The sequence below is a fragment of the Gadus macrocephalus genome, chromosome 3 (assembly GCF_031168955.1).
Source record: "Gadus macrocephalus chromosome 3, ASM3116895v1".
NCBI lineage: Eukaryota > Metazoa > Chordata > Actinopteri > Gadiformes > Gadidae > Gadus > Gadus macrocephalus.
Genome location: NC_082384.1, coordinates 24,160,835 through 24,179,707, shown reverse-complemented (window position 1 = coordinate 24,179,707; position 18,873 = coordinate 24,160,835). Strand labels below are relative to the sequence as shown.

The 18,873-nt window shown below is 47.7% G+C and overlaps 2 protein-coding genes across 3 annotated transcripts in view; one reads left to right on the top strand and one right to left on the bottom strand.

Annotated features, from left to right (window-relative positions):
- scoca (short coiled-coil protein a) overlaps positions 1-3,762 on the top strand; it is a 5,225-nt gene extending 1,463 nt beyond the window's left edge. For both annotated transcript variants that reach the window (XM_060048177.1, XM_060048178.1), the window contains exons 2-4: positions 870-938; positions 1,023-1,103; positions 1,680-3,762. In XM_060048177.1, the coding sequence (XP_059904160.1) occupies positions 870-938; positions 1,023-1,103; positions 1,680-1,822 (293 nt within the window). In that variant the 3' untranslated portion in view covers positions 1,823-3,762. The remainder of the gene's footprint in view (positions 1-869; positions 939-1,022; positions 1,104-1,679) is intronic.
- On the bottom strand, positions 3,580-18,745 carry clgn (calmegin). The gene is made up of 15 exons (XM_060048175.1): positions 18,570-18,745; positions 17,094-17,372; positions 16,657-16,730; positions 16,391-16,449; positions 14,760-14,901; positions 14,526-14,607; positions 13,986-14,178; positions 11,816-12,005; positions 10,218-10,331; positions 9,452-9,608; positions 8,432-8,647; positions 7,855-7,971; positions 7,241-7,412; positions 6,006-6,175; positions 3,580-5,482 (listed from the first exon to the last, which is right to left on the bottom strand). Exons 2-15 carry the CDS (start codon positions 17,370-17,372, stop codon positions 5,411-5,413), a joined length of 2,037 nt encoding a protein of 678 aa, XP_059904158.1. The 5' UTR covers positions 18,570-18,745; the 3' UTR covers positions 3,580-5,410.
- Between the last annotated feature and the right edge of the window lie 128 nt (positions 18,746-18,873).

Sequence of the window (18,873 nt, the reverse complement as noted above, 5' to 3'; positions counted from 1 at the left end):
GAATACTGACATAGACGGAATCGACACGACCTACCACAGCCCCGATCCGACCATAACGTCAGCCATAGCCGCTAGCATGTAGCATTGTAGCTCGGTTAGCATGTAGCATTGTAGCTCTGCGCCGTGCATGTTTACAATCTGATCCGGAGGGACAGGGTCCTGCTTTGAGGGTTTTTTCAGGGTACGGCGGGTCCGTGCGTTTAAAACATCGCTGTCGTTACGAGCTTGTGGCCAGTACATGGCCAGAGGGCCAGTATCTCCACACTGGTGAGCTGGTCCACCAGTGTTAGCTGGTGGTCTGAATGCTCGGTGATTCTCCGGTAACACCCCCACTGGGCTTCGGGTCGGCCTGTCGCCGCCCTCCGCCGCTGGGCTTCGGGTCGGCCGGCCGCCGCCTCCCGCTGGGAACCGTATCGGCCTGCCGCCGCCTCCCGCTGGGATCCGGGGCGGCCTGCTATGGGGGTTATGGGGTGGCTATGGGTGGGGTGTCCGAACAACCAGCATCTCTACCTTTTTAGATCAGGTCCTATCAGGTCCTATAAATGTCCTATGTCCTATCGACCTGTTGTTCAAATTGTATTCGTGTGTGAGTGGGTGAATGTTTATGCCACTGTATCCATTTGCTTATTTCCCATTTCCTCCATATTTTTGGAGGAAATACCTTTTATGTTTAGATTAAAGGCAGATTGCGAAGACTCCCAACTTATGGTTCTCTTTCTTCTCTATGCATTGTCATATACGATTATATACATGTACAACAAAGGCACTTAACCCACTTATAATCGCTTGATTACACCCAGCTCATCTCCCATTTAGTCTCTGATGTCAATTGCAATTTATTCAGACATGTTTTTCCTTTTCATGTCCAGCGGACAGTGGAACCGCAGCCCTGTATTCCAAACAGGACGAGATCTTCACCATGAATTGCGACATGGATGGTAAGTCAGTCAGTGTGAGAGGTACAGCAAGAGGACTGTGCAATGTCGGTTTCTCAACAAACCTTCCGTGCCCAACTGTTTCAGGAGACATGGAGAACCAGGTTGAGATGGAGGAGAAGACCAGGCTCATCAATCAGGTTCTGGAACTCCAGCATACCTTGGAAGGTATGGGACGTCCACAAAACCCCGTGTGACCTACACCTCAATCGCCCCCTTTTTAACCATGACCTCAAAGTTGTACCAAATAGCCACACCGTCCGTTGTATACATGCATCCCATACTAATTATCAGTAATGGGAAGGTGGACCCTGACATCCGATACGGTGCAGTAAAGCCTAATATCGTTAAGTGATTGCTGAGCGCTGACATACCTGCAGTCTTAAGTGCTATGCAAGGCCGGAGCTATATCATAGGAGGGCGTCCTCTCGAACTCACCACTAACGCTCAGCCAATAGCGTCGCCACGCTTGAGCCGTTAACCCTGACGTGGTTCCAGTTTGTCATCGTGTCTCTCTTCGTCTCTTCGCCTCGTTAGTTCTGCTCCATCCTCCGGTATGTCCTTATGTGGCTGTCGCCCTGCATGGCTGACACCGCCATCGCTGTGTGAATGTGTGCATGAATGGGTGCATGTGAGGCAATATTGTAAAGCGCTTTGAGTGGCCACTGGATAGGAAAGCGCTCTATAAACGCAGTCCATTTACCATGTCCGCTGAATCATCGACTCGGTCGCTCTCCGTTCCAGATCTGTCCGCGCGGGTGGACGCCGTCAAGGAGGAGAACCTGAAGCTGAAGTCGGAGAACCAGGTCCTGGGGCAGTACATCGAGAACCTCATGTCTGCCTCCAGCGTCTTCCAGACCACAGACACCAAGAGCAAACGAAAGTAAAAGAAGAACGAGAAGCAGAGACCCCGACGTGGCTGTAAGATCTAAGCCTTTTGGGGGTTGGGGGGCCTGGGGGCCATAGAGCCTGCCGTGGAAGGAGTCGTAGTCTCCGGTGCAGACCTGGACGCTCATCTTGTCTCGCTTACTGAGCGTGCTCAGAAGGCGGTCAAGCCTAGGTCTGTTCCGTGGAAACGTCACTCACTCCCAAGGCAGGACTTCTCTTCGCCCTTTCTATGGGACCCGATGGCTGCTTCTCAGCTGGTTGAGGATGGAGGTCAGGGAGGTGGGTGTCTGTCTGCACACCGTATTCTAGAGTAACCGTGGAAGGTCCGGTCCCATATAAAGAGGTGAAGGGGTCAGTTCTACCCAATGTCCGGTCCTAAACTGGTCCCCCTGCCAAGGCCCGAGCAGTATTTGCTACTAGATCTTTGCTCTTGCTTCGGGTGGAGGCAGCTAGTCACTGGGACGACTATTGTATAAAAATGCTCCAACTTTCTCTGGATGGTCGTGTCTCCCTTGCACTCATGCACATTGTATTGTTTCGTGTAGCAAACGCCATTTATGTGACGCACAATACCGCTTAAAAATACTTAAAAGATACTGTTGAGCCCTAATCTGCATCTGCATCACTTCCCCGTTTCTTAACTTTGGTCACTTTGGTTCATCTTATGAATCTGGTGTATTTATTTATTTACATTTCCCTCTTAACAACTTTAAAATCAGCTGGATCTGAGTTTTGGGATGGCGTGAAATTGTTTACCACATGGTTCCGCTCAAACTGGTTACATCGGGATCAAACTGGACTGAACGATGTGTATTACAAATGGTGGCTTGAGTAGGATTTGATTTGCACGGTCATGTTATTCACTAATTTACAAAGTATTTGTTATGTAAAGTTAATGTAACTAAACTGTTTTACTCCCATCATGGGCCATGGCCTTTTTTGGCAGAACTTCATAAAACTGTAAAAAAAGAATCATGATTTAGATTAGGTTTGCAGCTCAGTGACCGAGGCTAACTGAACAGTACTAAAGATGGTTTTAACAGTCACATATCGTTTTTTTTAATTGGCCATTAAAAACAATACATAAGCTGTTAGTTTGCTGCTGTGATGTTGGTATGCACAAGTTCCCCCCTACAAGGAAGCTCAGCTAAACTAATCCTGTCGCTTGAGTGTTTTCTTGCTACGCATTTGTATATAACTTAATCATTAATGCCACATACTTAATCGTTTTGCTATCCACTACAGTAATCGTGCAGTTTCTGGAAGCTAAACCATCTGACTCGTGAGGTGAGATGAGGCGATCAACACTACAATGCTCACTATGTTCAGGCATAGAAGAGGGCCAAATCCTAAAGCTGGGTACAAATACTTAAAGTATATCTAATTAAAGTAAGCTACGATTGAACCCAATGGCAAGATGAATAAATGTACAGTGAGGAGCAGATGGAGGAAGTAAGGCAGACAATCTCTCTCTTCGCGTGTAGATGGGGGTTAATAGTCCTCGAGAGCTATCGAACCACTCACCCTGTCCAGGAAGACTACGTCTCCAGGCAGGTTTGGGTGGGTAGCGATTTAAAAAAAACAAGCCGATCATCTCATCGTATGTCAGAAGAGATAGGAGACGGGAAGTCATAAGCTGCACTGTAACAAACAAAGGAGCATTAAAACCGGTCGAGCCAGTGAATATGAAACACTTTGTTTTGCTTTCGAACTGCTTTTGCAGCCGTTGTAAACAAACACACATTGGTAGACCCAGTCATGTTTTTCTTTGTTTATTTCGATAAGTTGTGGTTGTACAATAAAATATTCCCATTCCCTTTTGTTTTATGTAGCAGCATGCCAACGATGCGCTTGTTAAAACCAACTGGCTTGCGTGTAGATACTGTGTACAATTTTGACAAAATGTAATGTTTTAATAAAACATTTTTGTTCCATTTAATGTCCCTACGTCAATGACCAAACGGGAGGAGTGGAAGTCAACCTGGTGGCGAATTCTGCACCCCACTCCAGCGACCGAGCGTGCAAACATGTTATACTAAATACTTTACTTTTCAAGAGCAATGTACAATTTGCAAAAACGTATGTAAACAGAAGTCCTGCCCGCCAACAGGGGGACAGGAACTTTGAACTGCAAAAGCGTCAAACAATATAGACAAAAAAATATTTACGCAGAAAATCAGCATCAACTCATTCTTCAGGAAAATTATTCCTGCAGGAAAAACTTCTAAGTGTCCGGGCGTTTTAAAGTAGCACAGCAGATAGTGGTTTGGTTCTCTGAGGTTCTTACTGGGAAAATCCCGGTGACCAAGGACCGGCTGGATCTGGGGAGCGCTCAACGCAGCACGGCAAAGTCTGCGTCTTAATTAATTACCCTAACGACACGGTGTCTGTACTGCCTCTGAAACCGAGTTATGATCCCAGTCATGGGGTGCACTGCCCAGTCAGCTGGTCAGAGAACACCCCAGAACGACATCATGGATGTTGGATTCCTCTCCCGCACATATTGGTTCAGAATAAAACGAGAACAATAAATAGGTCTTCAGTGCCGATGCAGTCTGCAAATAGCTATAACTTAAAAAAAAAAACCACTAATGACTTGATAACCTTACTTTCGATAAATAACCCAAAAAGCGGACTAAAAAGGAGGATCTCTTTTAAACCTAAACAAAGTCAATGTAATCATCACAGCACGCATCATTTCGTCAACACCACCTGCCGTCAGTTAAAACCCATCCAAACCAGATACAAAAAGACAACGCAACGCGGAACATGTTAATCTGGATTGGGGGGCTGCGCATTGAGCCTCTTAACGAGAAGCCGGAACGGTAGTTGGGTTGATTGTGAAAACAATTCACCTGGTGGCGAATCCAAAGAACAACATCATATGAAACATACTCAGGATGGAAGACCTGGCGGGAACGGACTGCGAGCGGAACGGCGACCGGGAACGCTGAACGGTCATGTGTCGGGTTGGGAACGTTGACACATGGCGACCTGATGGGAGGCGGAGAAAGGGAGCTCCAAGCACAAACACTTAGCAGGAATGAATCTGATGGGGAGGACAGCGGGGAAAGCTCTAGCGGGTGGAGGAGAAACACCAGGGCAGCAGTGGGTGTATGGGTGGAGTAACACAGAAAATGGCAGCAGTAGCTGGGTGAGTGGGTGGGTGCCTGGAGAAGGATGGATGTAGTTAAGACAGGAGGGTCGCAGGTGGAGGAACACACAGGAGGGGGTCGCAGGTGGAGGATGGGTGGAGCAAAAGGTAGGTAGGTGGATGGGTGGGGTAACGGGAGGGTTGGTGTAGGAGGGTAGCAGTCGATGGAGTAACTGCAGAGTAGCAAGTGGTGGGTGGAGAAACTGCAGAGTAGCAGTCGGTGGGTGGAGGAACACAGGAGGGGGATGGCAGTTGGTGTGTGGATGGGGGTATCCAGGCTGAACGCCCGCTACTGGTTGGTTAGAAGGGAGAGGGCGTGGCCCTTAGCTGGGGATCAGCCCAGGGCACTCCTCCACCTCCCTGTGCCCCCAATAAGCCATGTCGGGTGGGGGTTGGGTAGGGGGGGGGGGGTCTTCCACGCTTGGTTCACTCTTCACTCTTTCCGTACCCTCCTCTTCCTCACCGCCTGCTTGTTCGTGCCCCCATCGCCGGCCTCTTTCTGAGGCTGAAGAGGGACAGATCGGGGGAAGGAACCACAGGTTTACTAGGGTTTACTTACGGCTTGGTTGTTTGAGGTGCAGTCGCCCCGCTTCATTAAAACGCAGAGCAGTAAGATGTCTCTGGGGTGGCCTTTTAATGATTTGGTGATCATCTGATCGTAATGCGACGACAATATGACTTTTGATAAATACACTTATTGAAGTGTGCGGTTGTAATGTATTTAGAATGTTAATAGTAACATCCTTAAAAGTGCCAACCAATATAACACAATAATTTGTTAGCAATACGATAAATAATATAAATATATAGTAAAATATATCGTGCAGCCCTAGTTCAATAAAAATACAAGACTAAGTAAGAGTCTAATCAAATATAAGAATCACCAAGGAAATCTATGAATACAATTTGGAATGAACAAAGGAAAAGTATGACACATTTCTGATATAGGCTGACCAGCCTAAGATCAGCTGTTCAGAGACACATCGTGACTCCTCCATGACTATTCACAACGACAGGAAATGACAAACCTCTTGCCTTGCCCCTCCCTGAGCCTTGCCCTCCTCCTCCTCTTCGTCATCATCATTTTCTCCCTGGCTGTCTCCTGCCGCTGCACTATCCTCTTCTTCCTCCTCCTCCTCCTCTTCTTCTTCTTCCTCCTCCTCCTCCTCTTCCTCTTCCTCCACTGCCTCCGTCACATCTGACAGGGGGAGAGAGAACAAGGCACAGTTTGTAGAAAGGTGTGGTTATGGGCCATGAATAATGGATGCCAGTGCAGAACAGATAAGATGGACAGAGTTAGACGGAGGGAGAGAGGATGAGATGGAGAAACACAGGAAGAAAGGAAGATGGAGGTAGAGAATGACGTGGAGGGAAAGAGTGCAATAGAGAGGGAGATGGAGAGAAAGAGTGCAATAGAGAGCGAGATGGAGAGAAAGAGTGCAATAGAGAGGGAGATGGAGAGAAAGAGTGCAATAGAGAGCGAGATGGAGAGAAAGAGTGTGGGTTAGATGGAGAGAGATGGAAAGGATGAGATGGAGGGAGAGAGGCAGTGAGATGGGGAGAGACTGAGACGGAGAAACACAGAAAGAGAATGATTGGGAGAGAAAGAGTGCGATAAAGGGCGCGATGGAGAGAAAGAGTGTGATAGAGTGAGATGGAGAGAAAGAGTGCGATATAGAGCGAGATGGAGAAAGAGTGGGATAGAGTGAGTTTAGAAAGAGTGTGATAGAGTGAGATGGATAGAAAGAGTGATAGAGCGAGATGGAGAGAAAGAGTGATGAGTGAGATGGAGAGAAAGAGTGATAGAGCGAGATGGAGAGAAAGAGTGATGGAGTGAGATGGAGAGAAAGAGTGATAGAGCGAGATGGAGAGAAAGAGTGATGAGTGAGATGGAGAGAAAGAGTGATAGAGCGAGATGGAGAGAAAGAGTGATGGAGTGAGATGGAGAGAAAGAGTGATAGAGCGAGATGGAGAGAAAGAGTGATGAGTGAGATGGAGAGAAAGAGTGATAGAGCGAGATGGAGAGAAAGAGTGATGGAGTGAGATGGAGAGAAAGAGTGCGATAGAGCGAGGTGTGATATAGAGCGAGATGGAGAGAAAGAGTGCGATATAGAGCGAGATGGAGAGGGCGAGGTGCGATAGAGCGAGATGGAGAGGGCGAGGTGCGATAGAGCGAGATGGAGAGGGCGAGGTGCGATAGAGCGAGATGGAGAGGGCGAGGTGCGATAGAGCGAGATGGAGAGAGCGAGCGCGCTCCACTGACCTGCAGGTGGGGCCGTCTCATTAGCCGAGGCCTGGGCAGCCTTCTCCCCTTCCTCTGCTGCAGCGGTGCCCTCCTCCTCCTCCTCTTCGTCCTCCTCCTCCTCTTCTTCTTCCTCCTCTATGTCGGGACGGGGCCGATCCGTCTTCTTGTATGCGTACTCGTCTTCAGGTTTCTGTTGAGAAAGGAGGGGGGAGGGTCAAAGAGGTCAAGACAGGGCTGACAGGGGTACCTCACTTTAATTAGAAAGATCAACAGAGAGAGAGAGAGAGAGAGAGAGAGAGAGAGACAGAGACAGAGACAGAGACAGAGACAGAGACAGACAGACAGACAGACAGACAGACAGACAGACAGAGATACAGAGAGAGAGAGAGACAGAGAGACAGAGAGAGAGGAGGGAGAGGGAAAGAGAGAGACAGAGGGACAGAGAGCGAGACAGAGAGACAGACAGAGACAGACAGAGACAGAGAAACAGAGAGAGACAGAGAGAGACAGAGAGACCTAGAAACAGAGAGAGACGGACAGACAGTAGAGCGAGTGAGAAACCGAGAGAGCGAGAGACGGAGACAGAGAGACGGAGACAGACAGACAGACAGGCAGACAGGTGAGCTGCGTACCTTGGGCCAGCAGAAGAGCACGGCCAGTCCTACGGGCAGGCCCACGGTGAGGATGTAGATCACCCAGAGCCAGGGGCGCTCCTCTGCTGCCAACATCAGCTGGGCAAACACCCCGGGCTGCAGGGACACACACACACACACACACACACACACACACACACACACACACACACACACACACACACACACACACACACACACACACACACACACACACACACACACACACACACACACACACACACACATACATAAATACAAATCCTAGTACAATTGAAGAAGCTTTTCTCATAATAAAACCTAAATAAATGCCAATGTGTGGCAAAAAAACTATGGCCACTGCCATATCACCCAGAAGGAGCGTGCACGTGTGAGCTGAGCGCGTGTGTGAGAAACAGTTAAATATAAACACACACCGACCAATGCTAGTATAACTGAAGAAGCTTTTCTGCAAAAAAAAAAAAAGGCGAAATAAACGTCATAGTGTGCAAAAACCCTGTCTCTCCCGCAGCTAGGAGCGTGCGCGTGCATGAGCACGTGTGTGTGTGTGTGTGTGTGTGCGCGACGGGTTCGCTACCTCGTTGGCGCTGGCCACCAGCTTCTTCAGGCCCCAGCTGTCGGCCGCCCAGCGGTCCGCCACCTCCTTGTGCGAGGTGACGATGAAGTTGTCGAAGTAGATGTCCGACGTCATGGACCAGAGCTCCAGGCCCACCGCCCGGAAGGACCTCATCCTGAAGGGCTGCAGGTCCTCGAAGAACTCGGGGTTCAGGATCTTCTTGGGGCTCCACACTCCCTAAGGGGGGGGGGGGTACAGAGTATTTAAGGTGTGTTCATACCAGAAGCGATGGGATTACATACAAAGGCTATGCAAAGACCGTAAATAGAGGCCAATACAGCACGGGAGAGGCAAATTTCTCGGCCCGGCGTCGCACGTAATTCGCGGGATTCTACTCGAGGCAACACGCTGGTAGTCGAGTCCTCCGGATGGTGTTATGAACCAAGACACGACGCCGTGCGATCGCTGAGGTCCATGGGACTTCAACAACCAGTACAGAGTCGCAATGGTCACCGACGGCCACGGCACTTAGGCGAGGTAAGCCCCTAAACACTTGCAGTTTGCGCGGTCATACACGTTAGAGCAACCACAGAAAAGGAGGGGAGGTGCGAGAGATAAGACACGGTAGCGCCGCTGGTGTCATGAAACACTTTGGGGTCACGAAAGGATGATCTTTTGCAAAATACGCGACATGATCAGAACCTTACATTTACATTTTACATTTAGGGCATTTAGCAGACGCCTTCATCCAAAGCGACTTACATCAGTTAATACACACATTGACACACCGACGGCAGAGTCGACCATGCAAGGCGACAGCCAGCTCGTCAACAGCATTTATTGTTAAGTGTCTTGCTCAGGGACACATCAACTAGGGGGAGCTGGGGATCGAACCAGCAACCTTTCGGTTACAAGGCAACTGCTCTACCTCCTGAGCTAAGCCGACCCAGCCGGCCTCTGGGATGGAACCAAAGTCCTTTGGAAGTAAAGGGACCTCGGCTCCGGGTTTGATGTGTGGCAGAGGAGAACCAGCCCCCGTACCTGGTAGTTTGGGTTGTCCACCAGCGGGGCCTTCCACTTGCCCTTGTACAGGGGGTTGTTGACGGTGGGGGACTTCCAGTGGCCGCAGCCGGGCGCCGTCGCACACGCCGGGTTGGGGATCTGGGGCGCCTCCCACTCCCCGTCCATCTCCTCGTCCCTGAGGACCGGAGAGGGAGAGGTTAGGAGATGAGGGACGAGATGCGGGTGGACTGTACAGCTAAAGGGGCTTTGTTGATGATTATTAGGATGATGTACGTATAATCTGGGATAGATAGAAATGTATTATCATCATCAACCGTACCTTAACCTTAAAGTAAAAATGACCATTGTGTCCTCAAATCATAAACCGAACTAAAGAAATACGATCTACTCCGCTGTTTCATACTGCTGTTGCGGTAAACTCTGCTTATTTACGCTTATTTCCTTTCCAGTTGTGTCGTATTTCCTATAAAACATGGCTCTGCATGGATGTGGTTAATTCTGCATACACTGTATCAAAACAAAAAGATTGTTTCTTTTTGGACAAACAATGTGAAATAATAATTAATAATTAAGTAATAATTCTCGCTATAACGCGATATCGGGAATAATCCTAATTTACTGACCCTAATGACTGCATTAAAGTGAAGGTTTAGTGTTAATTACATACTGTTCATGTCATGAAAATGACATAAAATGACAGAGTCAGATCGAATGCCTTCAATACATCTCCCTAATAACAGTTATTGACCGTCAGGGGGGGCCGGTGTGAGGGGCGTGTAGTTACCAGTCCTCGGGTTTCTCAGCGCTGGGGTCCGACACAAACTCTGGCTCCTCGTCCAGCCAGCCCTCAGGCTTCAGGGCATCGGGGTCCTGGATCTTAGCAGGGGCCTCCTCGTCCCTGGGGGGCCGGCACAGAGAGAGAGAGAGAGAGAGAGAGAGAGAGAGAGGTGAGAGAGGGGCGCGAAGGAGTGCTGAGCAAACAGACTAAAGAATAAGGCGCTCTAAAGGTGCGGACACACCAAAAGTGTATCCCGCGTACCATGTACGCGCGTAACGCAGCTAAAATGTTGCTTGACCATTTTGTGTCAAAAATGGTCCTACATACGCAGCTACGCGCCTGTGGCTGCGCTGGATTTAGGAGTCCGAGGAAGGAAACCCAAACGCCGCCGTGTCTGGGTGCATGATAGAGCTTGAATCGGGTTAGATTAAATAATCTCGGATATAAATAACAATAATCGGGTTAAATGACTTCACATGGTGTGTCTGGTGTGTTTCCAGCATTCGTAGTGTTGATCGGCAGAGAAATAGTCCGCCAAGACGTTGAGGTTGCTTAGCAACCAGAGACTCTGTCCATGCAAGTGAACGGAGCGTTCACTCTTCGTCATAACTATCAAACCAAACATCCTTCACATTCACCGAGTGAACATTATGAAAGTAAAATGCACATTTCTCGCTAAAAATGTTTCCATAAACGCATTTAATGGCGTAACTATGTTACTATTTCCACCCAGAATAAAGAAAGATGTCGGCCGTATGCTTCTGTGCAAGGGTCACTACTCTCTGCCAGTGACGTCGGGTCAAGCTCCACGCTGATTGGCTATTGCGGCTAAGTATCACGCGTATGAGCGTAAAAAGTTCAATTTTTTGAACTCCTCGCGTACGCGCGTATATGTACGTGCGTATATGTACGTGCGTATATGTACGCGCGTATATGTACGCGCGTATATGTACGCGCGTATAGATACGCGCGTATATATACGCGCCTCATACGCCCCTAGCGCGAGTAAAATGTTGCTTGGTACGCATGATACGCGTGTACGCACCTCATACGCGCGTAAACCAATGCTTCCCTATGGAAAAATTGCCGATTTTATACGCGTGGTACGCGGGTAACGCGTTTGGTGTGGCCGTACCTTAACAGATTTCCCTGCTCCCGGAGGCACTACTTCATTGCTCCTCCAGGTGGCGCTCCACACATGAACGGGAAACTTTACTCAGTTTGCACCATAGATAAAGACCGATATCCAGCACTTGACCTTTTCAGTCATTTTGTATTCATAGTTAAGACATATCGTGATATATCTTTATAGGATTGTCTTAACATCTATTGATAATCAAGGAATCCCTGTATCGCGATTTTTTAATCCTCACTTGACCCTTTCACGGTAATTTTGTATTCATAGTTCGAGATACATCGTGATGCATCGTTAAAGGATTGTCGAACAGTTTATGATTACCGCAGAATCGCTGCATCGCGTTATTATCAGTATCGTACGCCACGCATCATATCGTACCGTGAGGTACCCTGTGGCTCCAGCCCTACATGTGACCCCCGCCCTACATGGACCACCCCCCCCCCCCCCCCCCCCCCCCCCCCCTCACCAGTCCTCGGGTTTGACGGCCTCCGGGTCAGGGATCTTGGCCCTCTCGTCCCAGTCCTCGGGCTTGGAGTCCTTGGGGTCGTCGATCTCCTTGGGCGGGTTGACGGGCGGGACCACGTCGTGGAGCAGGCTGCCGCGGCTCACGCTGGACTGGTCGATGAACAGCTCGTAGCTGTTGTCCGGGTTCAGCACTGGTGGGGGGGGGGGGGGGGGGGGGGTACAGAGGAATACGAGTTTAGGAATGAATGAAGGGGGGATTTGGGGTTTACAGTATATTAGAGTCTGAGCGATGTGTCGGTTGGATTTCATCGGCCGATATTGGCCTGTCACAGATATGTCGATTGGCCAATCTTATCACATACAGATGAAGATATATCAGTATGATGAAGAAGACACACAGATGAAAAAAGCCTAAGAGATGCTGTTGATTTATTAGCGTAATCACCTCTTTTTAATTCCTCTACTGTGGCTAGTTGAACCTCTAAACCGAGTATATCCATGTAAACACTCCCAACGCTAACAGTTTGACATCATGTTCTGTGTGAAGGTTAGTAGCTCCTCCCCATACTACAGGTAATGGGTTCCTTTAGCTCTGTGTTTTAAGGCGATGTTGCTGTGACCTGAAGCATCACTGGGAGGAAAGCAGCAAATCCCAAGGAGCTGCATCATACCAGGATATGCATATCGTTAGCCTTATAGCATAATTGCTATCAGCATTCAAGGTTCATCTTGTATTTAGCTTAAATTATGCAATGTAAAACCCACTGATTGGCTTAGGATACAGCAAATGAAGCCCAGTGAATCAGCAGACTTTAGCTTAGATAACACAATTTGGCCAAAATGACTCAGGCAATTATGCTGTGATGCAATAAATGGTATCAGTACACCAGTATCGTCGGGCTCTAGTTTATATATATACAGTATACATCTCGATACATGGCAGGAACTAGTTTGGGTCTGTGGTACAGACGATGGGCGTTTACACGCCTCTTCCCCCCCTGGCCTTCTGGTGACATCATGAGTGCTTTGCAGTATTTGAGGTTGTTTTGTAAATGGATGTTATAGATTTCTGAGGTTTCATTGTGCGCGGAAGGAAATGGATTTCCATTAGATCTCAGTTGAGGGCCTCTTTGGTCCCCAGCCCCGCGGTGAGAGAAACAAAGAGTCTGGCTCACAACGTCCGGCTTGTGTAACGCAAAGGAGGAAAGGCTCCCCCCCCCTCCTAGCTGGCTGCTTGACCTACATCTGAATTGTGTCGTGGTGAAGGCTAGGGTGTGTCATTATTCTTTAATAGGGTCGTTCACTTATTCCTTCAAAACGCCTTTCCAGGCTGTAAAGGTTTGTTCATAACCAACAGAGAAGGCACGGCGCGAATCCATACAAAGTCAATGCAAAGGCTTGGTCAGAGCCGAGTTCTCCGCCAGAAAAACCTGTGGCACGAATTAATGAATGGCGTGGCACAAAACAATCTGGTTGATGCAGATTTAGGTTTATTCTATTCGTGCGAACACTTCGCTATAGTTGTGATTTTCGATATTTCCAAGAATTTCACCTGATGCTTTGTTGTTACAGCATTCACCGTGAAGTCCAGAGTGAACCGCAACACGGATGAGAAAGTGATTGTTGCAGTTTGCGGGTTCCCGGGACTCTATAATATCTATATAATATAATATATCATATCACAGCCAAAAGCTATGTGCGCCTCCCAATGATATTGTGAATCCTAAATGACTTTCTGGTACTTCCACAACAAGTAAAAACTTGTAGTGAGGCGAGTACAGGTGAGTCTCTGTCCTTAACCAGTTTGTACAGATGAGTCTTGTTCCTTAACCAGTGTGTACAGGTGAGTCTCGTTCCTTACCCAGGGTGTACAGCTGAGTCTTGTTCCTTACCCAGGGTGTACAGGTGAGTCTCTGTCCTTAACCAGTGTGTACAGGTGAGTCTCGTTCCTTAACCAGTGTGTACAGGTGAGTCTTGTTCCTTAACCAGGGTGTACAGGTGAGTCTCTGTCCTTAACCAGTGTGTACAGGTGAGTCTCGTTCCTTAACCAGTGTGTACAGGTGAGTCTTGTTCCTTAACCAGTGTGTACAGGTGAGTCTCGTTCCTTAACCAGTGTGTACAGGTGAGTCTTGTTCCTTACCCAGGGTGTACAGGTGAGTCTTGTTCCTTACCCAGGGTGTACAGGTGAGTCTTCTTGTCCATGTAGATCTTCTTGAGGTCCACATCGGCCCGCTTGGCGTGCTTCTCCTCCAGGTCTTTGTTCAGGGGGTTCTGGTGGCGGAAGATGAAGTGCAGCTTGTAGTCCTCGCCACACTTGTCCGGCCCGAACATGATGGTGTAGGGCGTGCGGTCGTTGAACTGCTCCTGAGGTGCAAACACGAGAAGGAGAGAGTCATGATGTCTCTGCGTCACTTATCATCATAAAGGTATTTCAGATTAAGCAGTGATTACTTATCCGCACATAAATACTTGCATACATACATACATACACTTAAACCGCGGTCTAACACGGTATGACATACGGCCAACTTCGATATAAGGAGAGGCGCAATCATCGACAGAAGTATAAGAAGGAGAGGACGTTTCTGTTCACTTATTTTTTCTTTGCCGTGCATCTCCTCGCGGTTTAAGTGTATATATGATAAGATATTTGTGTCTTGAAAGTTATGGATAATAATATACCGGTAAATTGATATTAAGCATGTACTGACCAGGTTGAGGCTGGGGCTGTCAGAGAGCAGCTTGATGTACGCTCCTCCACAGTCGATCCCATCCTGGAAGTTCACCTCATACCTGGAGTGGACATGGAACAGGGGTTACCTACATGGTGCACGTAGCTTGAGAGACGTTCTTCGATGCGTCTCTCGCCTCACTTAGCGAGAGACTTAGAATTAGCAGCTTGCATGAGCAGAAGGAGGAGGAAAGTGGAGCGAAGGGAAACGTACTGCAAGACCAGAGGTTCGTCCTCGAAGACGAAGGGTTTGGCCAGCAGGGCCGCGATGGCGTGATGTTTGGCGCGGGACTTGAGCACCAGGCCCTTGTCTCCAGGTACGATGTTCTCCTTCAGCTGCTCCACTGCCCACTTCCCTGGGAGAGGAGTACACACAGAGGCGAGAGTCAGACAGCCATAGGAGACAAACGGACCTCGAGAACACCGTTATCATACATACAGTATGTACATTAGGGCTTTGACTTTTGCCCAAAAATCATATTCGAAGTTTGTTTATAAATATTAATATTTGAATATATTCGAATATTTATTAATAATATTTTGACCATTAAATGCCTTCAGTAAGACCTGGGCGGAATCCGAATACTTAGTACATACTATTTCTGTTCAGTGTCTACTACTTGACCGTACTACACTTGACAGCGGTAGTACGGTCTACAGCTATGCGTAGAACGCCTCTGAATGCTTCCGAACACCGCCGAAACTCCACCGGATGTTTGGAGATGACGTATCTCGCCTCAGATGCCGGCAAAATTACTTTGATAAGTTACCTGTTTTCCGTCTTGTCATCGTTGCTATTAAATTAAAAATGTCTCTTTTTACTTAATTACTTACTTTACTTTTTTACTCTTTTTAATGTCTCTTTTTATCGCCGCTTTCTACGACGTCTTTCTAAGCCGCTGTTGGTAGTGTCGGGTCAGCCATCTCTTCTTCGTTCGTTACCAGACTCCGGTTGCATTGTGGGATAGCGTAGTGACCTACCGTTGTATACTGTAGCGGTAGTACACATTCTTTAACGTTTTCCGTACTACACAATGCGTACTGAGCATTCGGACGCGCTATATTTGTGGCGTACTACAAAATGCATCCTATAAGTATGAGTATTCGGATTCAGCCCTGGATTGGGTTTTGCAAGGTTTGTTTACCGGCGTTGCTATGGTTACCGGTCCTGCGTGTTCCAACGGTTTATTGGGTTTCTAATAAATCGCTGTCTAATCAATACTTCATTCACTGCCTCTTCCGTGGTCATTACAATATTATGAATAGACTGCGTCGGGTTCTCCGACGTCTCTCCCTCTTGGCCTGCCCATAACAGGTTCGAATATTAAGGGCTGCCTAATATTCGTTCGAATTTTGATTTATTTTTTTAAATTCTAATTATATTCAAATTACGAAGTTCGGAGTCAAAGCCCTAATGTACATCGGGCTGGGCTCATTTGTAAGTCAAATAGCTTTGCTGGCCGATTTTTTTTCCACACAGGCAGGCTATTAAAAGGGGTCATATCATGCCACAAGGTGTGAGTGTGGTTAGCCATTACAAGAAGCCATAGTGACATCACCAGTGGGCGTGTCCACCCACCTAGATGTATGCTGGATAGATCAGTTCACCAGCCTACCCAGTGGACTGTGGCAAATGTTGCTTAACTATCCATCATACATCTAGGTGCACATGCCCACTTGGGACGTCACTAAAACACAGGGAAAGGCTTGTAATGGCTGATCACACTCACACCTGGTGTTATGATATCACCCCTTTAAAGCCACATAATTCCAGTTCATCGACCGCATCAGAGGCCGCGGCAGAAACCCAGTAGTGCAGTAAAAGGAGTACAGCCGTAAACCAACCATCGTATTTCGCGATGTCTTCATCGGCGTCGTCCTTCATCGTCTTTGAAACCTGCCATCTGCAATGACAATTGGAAGTGTGTGAATAACAAATAAAATTGATATTGAAGCCAATTTTTCTTTATAATAATGAAAATAATAATACTATTGAGTGTTGACCAATGCTTGTTGACCCATGTTAATGTGATATATATATATATAATCTTATTTTATTTGATGTATATTGCCTTAATCTGATCCTGAATAAAATATAAATGGTGCAGTACCTGTCCAATGAACCATCGTCAAAGGTCTCTGCAAAGTACACCTCCCCAGTCGGAATGGGAGTCTTATACGTCACCTGAGGGGGCCAGAGTCCATTGTTATAAGAATAAGAATGATATTAATTACACCAATAATTATATTATTACATACATAATTCCGATATTTAAAGAAATGATACGATAACAAAAAGGTTAAGCAAGTATGGGACGCAAACCTTAATCATTAATCTGTCACACTCTGTCGACTATTTATTGACATTTCTTGTTTATTGCAGATCATTGTCTGACGTCCAAAAGATCTATTGACACTAAAATGACTCAGTGCTATTGAAGAAAGTGTCCGGGTGAAAGCTGTGATGGAAACAGGCTGGAGGGTGAGAGTGATACTCGTAACCCATTTGTCCCCCTTGTCCCCAGTTGACCCATAAACCATCCCTGACCTGGAAGGAGACTTTGGACTTTACGGCCTCCTTTTCTTCTGCCTCCTCTGCTGCCTCATTGTCTGCCAGGACGGTGTCCTCTTCCTCCTCCACCATGGCCTCATCCTCCTCCTCCTCCTCCATCATGGCCATTACCTCGTCCTCATCGCTGACCTGGTCCTCCGCGTCCGAGACGGGGAAGTCTGCCTCAGGCTCCTCCTCGTCGCGGGCTCCTAATGCCGTCACAGCCAGCGAGGAGAGGAGCAGACAACACCACAGCCAGCTCCTTCCCAACTTCATCTGGAGGGGGGTGGGGGCGGGCGGCAGAGGGGATCAAATGGGAAGGGGGGGAGGGGGCGGAATGGGTAATGGGGGAAGGGCAGATGAATCCAGAAGGGTATCAGAGCCATGTCAGATAAGGTGTCAGTGTTGATGTGGTGGTGGTGGTAGTGGGTGAGAAAGGACAGAGCAGGCAGGTGTTTGAAGAAGGCCCGATATAAATTGAGTTTGAGATTGCATGAGACACGTGTGGTATAAATAGAGAACTAAAAATATTATAAAAAATAAAAAGTAGAAGAGGATGAGAGAGAAAAGGGTGGAGCTACAGGCACTGGGTTGAAGGCTTTTCGGACAGTACTAGGTGCTTTATGTTCTATTATTTGCTTTACAACGTGTGTAAACAAGATTGGTTTCCTCCTGTAAGGGCTTCCTGCCGCATTAAGATACGTTGCACCCCCTATCTTAAACCGAAAATACACACCAGGAAATTCAACCATGCGTCTATTAAAAGTGAAGAATATTTTTAACCAACGACAAACCAAAGAAGTCACAGAAGTACAAAATAAACAACAAAAAACAGGCAATATGAAAGTGCAATATATATATATGGCCCAGTAGAGACAGATACACGTTTGTTCTCCTCATGTTGTCACAACACTGGGACACGTTTGACCTTCTCTATCATGCACTTTAATCTGTAACTGCCGCACAATCTTACTGTGTGTGTGTGTGTGTGTGTGTGTGTGTGTGTGTGTGTGTGTGTGTGTGTGTGTGTGTGTGTGTGTGTGTGTGTGTGTGTGTGTGTGTGTGTGTGTGTGTGTGTGTGTGTGTGTGTGTGTATATACTGTTTTTCCCCCAGCCCCTCGTAGTATCACCACATCTCCATGCAGCCTGCAGAGCCCGCTGATGGCGCGCCACAGAGAGGCACTGCGCCTGCGCCTAGCAAGCTGGCGATCTAACGGACCGTACTACCCCGGTTAAAATACCCCACATAGCTAACCCTAATTATGGTATTTTAAAACACCCCCAATCACATCAGTGGGGAAATTAAATCAAAAAGGGCACACAACGAATGAACTCAATCGACCGGTGATTTGAACGAGTAAATCTGCTCAGAAACCTAGCAAATAACCAAGCTACCTTGATACAACCAAGCTACCGCGATATATGCGGCGGACGGTGAACGATGGAGAATGAATGACGGGACTAAAAACGCACCTTTCTTCTTGGTTTTGACGCAGGATAAGTTCAATAGGTTGCCTCTGTTTTCGTAATAACGGAAAACGACGTTTTAAGCGTATGCCTCGCTTTAACGGACAGGTTTGGAGGCCTGGCGAGGCGTTCGAAGGCTGTGCGGTAGGAAGCGGTTGAAGACCGTGGATGACAGTCGCGCATAGCAGCGGCGGCGGCGCGTAATTCGGGGATTCGTCCGCTACTGGGCATGCGCAGAACGCCGGGTTCTGTACGTTATTTCAAAATAAGAGTTCGTTCACCCTCATGTGACGCATAGTCTTTATTGTTC

Excerpts from the sequence above, each read along its gene's own strand:
- clgn (XM_060048175.1), bottom strand. The coding sequence starts at position 17,372 with ATGAAGTTGGGAAGGAGCTGGCTGTGGTGTTGTCTGCTCCTCTCCTCG. Across the intron at positions 16,731-17,093 it reads AGTCCAAAGTCTCCTTCCAG|GTGACGTATAAGACTCCCAT; the intron begins GTCAGGGATGGT and ends TGGCCCCCTCAG. Across the intron at positions 7,972-8,431 it reads TGGTGGCCAGCGCCAACGAG|CCCGGGGTGTTTGCCCAGCT; the intron begins GTAGCGAACCCG and ends GTGTCCCTGCAG.